General features: G+C 38.2%; 1 protein-coding gene across 1 annotated transcript in view; it reads left to right on the forward strand.

The window, feature by feature from the left end:
- The window catches only part of PCDH7 (protocadherin 7), a 288,155-nt gene extending 282,185 nt beyond the window's left edge, over nt 1-5,970 (forward strand). The window contains exon 5 of the mRNA XM_009880708.1: nt 5,591-5,970. Within this exon, the coding sequence (XP_009879010.1) occupies nt 5,591-5,970 (380 nt within the window). The remainder of the gene's footprint in view (nt 1-5,590) is intronic.
- The last annotated feature ends 532 nt before the right edge of the window (nt 5,971-6,502 follow it).

Genomic DNA, 6,502 nt, shown 5'->3' on the forward strand with positions numbered 1-6,502 from the left:
CATTTGCACGCTTTCATACAAAGTTTTCTGGGAAACATAAGCTATCACTGACTCAGAAATTAGTGATAAACATTTAAAGATTTGTTGAACTAATGAAAACTATAATTAAAAAAAAAACAAAACTTTTATCAAGTAACTCTGGAAATTGGTGGTGGTAGCTTCTATTGGATGCAATGAGAAGGTAGATTGTAAGACCCTGTAAATTAGTGTTCTCCAATTTATTTTAAGATGAAGTCTGAGCACTTGCAAGTGAAATCTGCTTTAAAAGTATTTATTTTTGTGTATACCTAAAGACTTGTCTAAACATCTGCATTTTAGGGACTGGGTTTACAATAGATTTGTGAATAGTTGAGCAATACCTTGTTCTGATGTAGAGACACCATAAGAGGATATGTTTGAAAATAACTTATAATGGAAGATGGCATCGAACTCTGAAGATAATTTTATGCAAATACAAGCTTAAATTTGAGTAGTCTGTGTATAAACAGTAAAACCTAACCCCAAATCCACGAATTTCTGTATGACAAGAAATATCATTTCTCCAGGCTTACTTTCTCACTAATTCACACTGTGATAAAATTTTTTTGTTAATAATTTGCACTTTAAACATTTATTTGAGTCAGTTTCCAGATATGTAACTGGTATAAATCGGTTGTACTCTTCCTTGATGATCTGCCAACAGTGCTAACAAATTCTTTGCTGTGTAATATTCCGTTAGGCTTGTCAGTTAGCAGTGTGGTCACTACTAAAGTGTTTAACTTTTAAACTATGGAGTACTTAAAAAGTATGTCACTTAGAGATGGTTAAGTTTGGATGTAAATTATGCTAAAGGACAAATAATTATATTATTTTTAAAAAAAAAATTCTGAGATTATCTAAACCAAGGAGAGGTGAACAATGTAAAAAGAGGAGGATGAAGTTACTACTCTGCAAAAGAGGGTCACTGTTCAGGGAATTAGCAAAAATATGTTTAATTACTTTGAAGCTAAGTAGCGTGGCAGTTTATTCAAAATGAAGTTTAAATCTCTGTAATCTGCTGCAGTGTATAGAAAGTATCCAAATTGTCCTTAACGGACTAGTTTAGGTACTGGTAATAGTTTAGTTCTGACAGCACTGGGTGTTTTACCTGTCTTCTGATATAACACTATTGTGGTTTAACTTCAGACGGCAACTAGGACCACACAGCTTTTTGCTCATTTCTCCCCTTCCTCCAGTGGGATGGGGAGAAAAATGGGAAAAATAAGGAAAACTCATGGGTTGAGATAAAGACAGTTTAATAAGTAAAACAAAAGCTGTGCACACAAGCAAAGCAAAATAAGGAATCGATTCACCACTTCCCAGCGGCAGGCACGTATCCAGCCATCTCCAGGAACGCAGGGCTCCATCACGCGTAATGGTTACTTGGGAAGATAAAGAGCCGTGACATCCCCCCCTTCCTTCTTCCCTCAGCTTTATATGCTGAGCATGACATCATATGGTATGGAATATTCCTTTGGTCAGTTGAGAGGAGACACAGCCAGGACAGCTGACCCCAACTTCTTGTGCACTCCCAGCATACTCGCTGGTGAGGCGGTATGAGGAGCAGAAAAAGCTTTCACTGCTTACCAACCATTAGAAAGATTAGTGTGTTATCAACATTATTCTCATCCTAAATCCAAAACATAACACTACACCAGCTGCTAGTATGAAAGTTAATTCTATTCCAGCTAAAACCAGTACAAACACACACAAAAAACCTTCCCTTCTTCACTGCACCGCACCCCCCCGCCAAAAGCAGATGTCCAACTTTTAAATCGAAGAGCAGTTAAGTTCAACAGATTTCAAAACACGTTCAATTAAATGTGTGCTTAAATGCTGTTGTGATTCAAGCTCTTAGAACAGATACAAGAAAGTGATGGAGTAGAAGGCTACATTAACTGTACGTGCCAAATGCTAATTGAAGGGTGCTTTAGAGGAAAATATATCACACTGGATCTGACAGCTTGAGGGAGGCAAGGATGCTGCTGCTGCTCCATGGCCCCAGGTCCAACCAGCAGCAAAGATGAAGATGTATTCCCAGTAGGCACACACAGAGCACACATACACACCAAATATATACACAGTTGGCCACACTGATCACGCTCAGAGCACTCACATGAACACAGACAGCACCAGTGGCCTCATTCTGCTCCCCTTTCTGTCTGGACAGGACAGAAGTCCACTAGTGAGACTGGACATGCACATATGTATACATGCATACATAATAGAGAGCACCTATCCAGGAAAGAGTTAGAAAGGAATTTAATAAGAAGTTAGGACAGACAGCGCTGTTTAGGCGCAGGGCACAATCAGACAAGCTTATTAGTCAGCATAGTATTTACATGTGCCTGACCCCTTTATCCCCTTATCTCTCTCTTTTCTCACTCTTGTTCCTCCCCAAATCACCTCAACCCCTCCCATGTCCTCCCTTTGTTTCCTCCCCTAAACATCACACGATAAATCCTATGCTATCTTAAACTGCTTTTCCCCCATATCCCATAATGCGTCCTACATACCTAGGCAGCATTCTCCCCGTTTTACAGAAAGGTGATCTGGAGAGCAGCTGCCAATGACTCATGGTGATGGGTTTTACGCCTAGGCTCTGCTAGGTTACCCTTGGGAGGGGCCTGGACAAGCTGGTTATTCTTTCCAAGTCCTGGATTTGTGTTCCTATCTGCCACTGTACATCCCTGTGCTTTGCTGGGCCTGGGCCAATGGACATTTGATGGGCTGATGGCCCCTGTGATAGGCCTGTGAGTACCCCCATCAAGGTATTATTTGGACTAGTATTATCCTGCCTGTGTCTCTCTGAGGTCTTTTGTGGGTTTGAAGATGAGGTTTATCACATAACTCAACAGGGAAAGTCAGCCACGTGCTGACTTAGAGGTTGTTGCTTCATAAAACAGCACTATAACCCTGAATGGTACCGCAAGTCCTCAAGTTTTACAATAAGGAATTCTAATATTTGTCCAGAATTGAATAGGGGATGCACTACAGTGCAAAATGGTAACTTTTCAAGTACATAATTCAAGGACCACTAACAAGGGAAGGTTTTTTATCAACCCAAGTAATGCTGGCTCAAGACTTGTCTGCACTAAAAAGAAACCATCAAATATAATGAGACATTAACTGTTTCAGTCTGGGAAAAACAAACAAACACCACCCACTCCCCCCAGCCCTCCTTTTTAATAAACACATACTCCTATGTTTCAAATAAAGGTCGGAGGTATTGCCTTGATAAGCATTTGCTAATATTCTGCCAGAGTAGTAATTGAAATACTAGTGGCAAGCATAATGTTTAATGGTTACTCTTTGGAAAGAAGGTGCTGTTTTAAAAGTTTATTGAGATGTAGATGGGAAAGGGATTTTCCCAATTTTAAAAAGCTTTCTTGTTTAATGCTCAGAGCACATCAGTTGCAGCTCAGCAGCTAATTACTTTTCTTACCTTAGGGAGTGCCAGAATAATACTATACTTAGCTGACAAATAGAGAATGTTCCTGTTACTGTCCCCATCTTCGGTCTACATCTCCAGAACACAGTCATCTGAAAACTGACAGGCTGATAGCAGTCCACAGTCTTTGCATTCTTCATTGAAAAAATTTGGGAATCATGGCTGAGTTTAAGTGCGAAAGCTTTAAATACAACTAGGAAAAACAAACAAACAAACAAACAAACCAAACCCAAACAAAAAAACCCCCAAACCTCAGTTCCCTCCTCCCAGCCTTATACATCTCAGCTACAGTTACTCAGTTATCTAAACATCAGTGCTGTTTTCCTCATTAAAATCAGTGACATATTGTAATATGAAATATTATACAGTATTCAGAATACGTGTAGTAGGTTCTATACAAATTATGACAATTGTTAATAACAAGTAATATGCATATTCTTTACATTACTGCAACAAATTACTAATTAAATGAACATTGAAATTCATGAAAAAATCAGGACAGATGAACATAAATCTGACTTTCAAGAGCTTTTGCAGTTCTATCAGGATTAAAACTGCAGATGCTGAAATGAAATATGCTTGCTCTGCAAGCACCTGTTGTAAATATTTTAAATTAAAACAGTTTATTCTGGAAAAGGCAAAGGGTATTTGGTTACTTTAAAAAAAAAAAAAACCAAACCAAAAAACCACTCAGCAGTTATGAATTTATAAAAATATCACAGTTGGAATCGTCAATGTTTGAGAAGGTCATCTGGCAGCCAAAATCAAAGAAAAAATAGGCAAAATAGAAGTAACAAAATGAAGGCTGAATAGACTTCTGAAAGCTATTTTATAAGGCATAGGTTACTACCGGTAAAATTTCTGTTCGCTTGAATGTGGGGAAGGCAGAAAGTTGCAACAGCCCTGTGATGTACCTGATTGTGTTTCCATGTTGAAGCGCCTTGCTCCTTTTCAAGATAATAGATTTCTTTTTTTATAAAAGAAACCTAAAGGCTTCATCCAATAAGTCATATCACATGAAAGTCATATCAAATAAACTGCAAAAATTAATTTACTTATACTTCTTTGTTCTTTGTCAGCTTTAATTGTTTGAATATCACATTGTTACTTTGTAGGCAGTTCCAGCTACTTCTTGTAGACTATAAAGTACAGTATAACTTAATAAAAGGAAGGTTTCAGAATCTTACCCAGTGCTTGAAACAGTTAAGGTAGCTTTTTAATTAAATTGTAGTGCAAGTATCAAATATGAATATTAAAAACTATTCATATTTTTATCAGGCAAAAGTCAATCCTGCAGTCCCCTGAACTTTGCTAGTTTTCAATGAAAGCTCTTACAAGTACAGTAGCTAGAAAGCTTAGTCACAGTCATTTGGAACAGGACACCTTCTAACACAACAAGTGACATACAAAATGTTAGTGCATCTATTCAGGCAGCACTCAGATTCTCCCTGTGCCTCCACACACATACACAACACACAGAACAGCTTTATCCATATGCATCAGATTACATTTATAACCCAAAGCAGGGTTTTTATACGCTCCTACTAATCACCAATTGTATGATTCATGTAACATATTGTGTCCTAACAATGAATGCCCAATCCTGAGAAATACAAGCAGAAGTTTACACGATATGCAAATTGAGTCCCATTGTTAGTAACAGAGCTGCTTACTTGCAGGGAGTTAAGCATGTTCATAAGTGTTTGCAGGGTCAAGGGCCTCAGCTTCTTTTCATATAAGTTCAAAGTATTCTTTACAAAAAATTCAAAGAAAGGTATTTTTAATAATTTCAAGAAAATTGTATGGAATTAAGTGCATGGTTGACTCTATTAGACATCAAAAATTATTTAGTACCTAATGCCACAAATGCTTTTGAGGTGGATTCACAAACACAAGGAGCGGCTTAATAATAATAAGTTCTTGAGGTTGAGGATAACTGTTCAGATACGCTTGTTGCCTATGGGCACACGCAATGTAAAAAAAACTATTACTGAGGAACTCATTGCAACATTCTTAACAAGACCTTTAAAAATACCTTTTTATGAGTTTAAGTATTTGCTGTTTCACTGGAAGTCATTGCAATATTATTCATTTGTAACGACAACTCTATTTTACTTTCAGATTCAAGGCCTCTACCAGATGTAGCCCTGACAGGGAAATGTACCCGAGAATGTGATGAATATGGCCACTCGGACTCCTGCTGGATGCCAGTTCGCACTTCTCCTGAAAGAAAGCAGAAGAGCCAGCCAAAACTCTCCACTTTCATGCCTGTCGATGAACGGGGCAGTCAGGAAAAGCTGGCCAATGGAGAAGCCTCCCTCATGGGTGATCGCAACAGAAACCTCCTTAACAAAAAGTTGACCTCATCCTATGAGACCTTCAGCACGGCTAGTTTCAGCAAAAATGAAGAAGGCAACCCAGAGGATATCCCCCTTACACAGACAGGGGAATACAAGCCATCTCCTGTCAATACTCTAACTAGAAGAGAAGTTTACCTGTAGGCTAAAAAGCAGCAACAAAGTTCTTTCATATTATGAGAAAGAAAAGGGGCGAAAGTCTTAAAATCACGACAATTTTAACAAAAATAAGAAACAAAAAAGAGGGGGCCACCAAAGAGACAAAAGATCTGCCTGCCACTTCTGCCTCCATAGCAGGCATTTAATTATACTGTCTGCCTGACTATATTGTACAATGTAGAAAACACTGTTGTTACTTGCATGTCTAATTCCCCCTCACTGATTTTTATTTTCCTAAATCTATGGTTGCAAATTTCTCCCATAGTAACGAGCTTGATTAAAAAGAACACAACACACTGTTGTTTCCCCTCTGCAGAAGCATGAGTTAAGCCACTCATTTTGTTTGATTGTCATCTGGCTTGTTGAGGATAACAGGTCAGGGAAAATGTACTCAAAACATATCATCTGAATATTGCTGATCCCCACCAGGGACAATCCTTCAGAAACCATACGGACATAGAGATAAATATAAAGGAATAATCATTAATAGGCACTTTGTGAAGACCACAGCTTTAAT

Source organism: Charadrius vociferus, unplaced genomic scaffold (assembly GCF_000708025.1).
Source record: "Charadrius vociferus isolate BGI_N301 unplaced genomic scaffold, ASM70802v2 scaffold42, whole genome shotgun sequence".
Lineage (NCBI taxonomy): Eukaryota > Metazoa > Chordata > Aves > Charadriiformes > Charadriidae > Charadrius > Charadrius vociferus.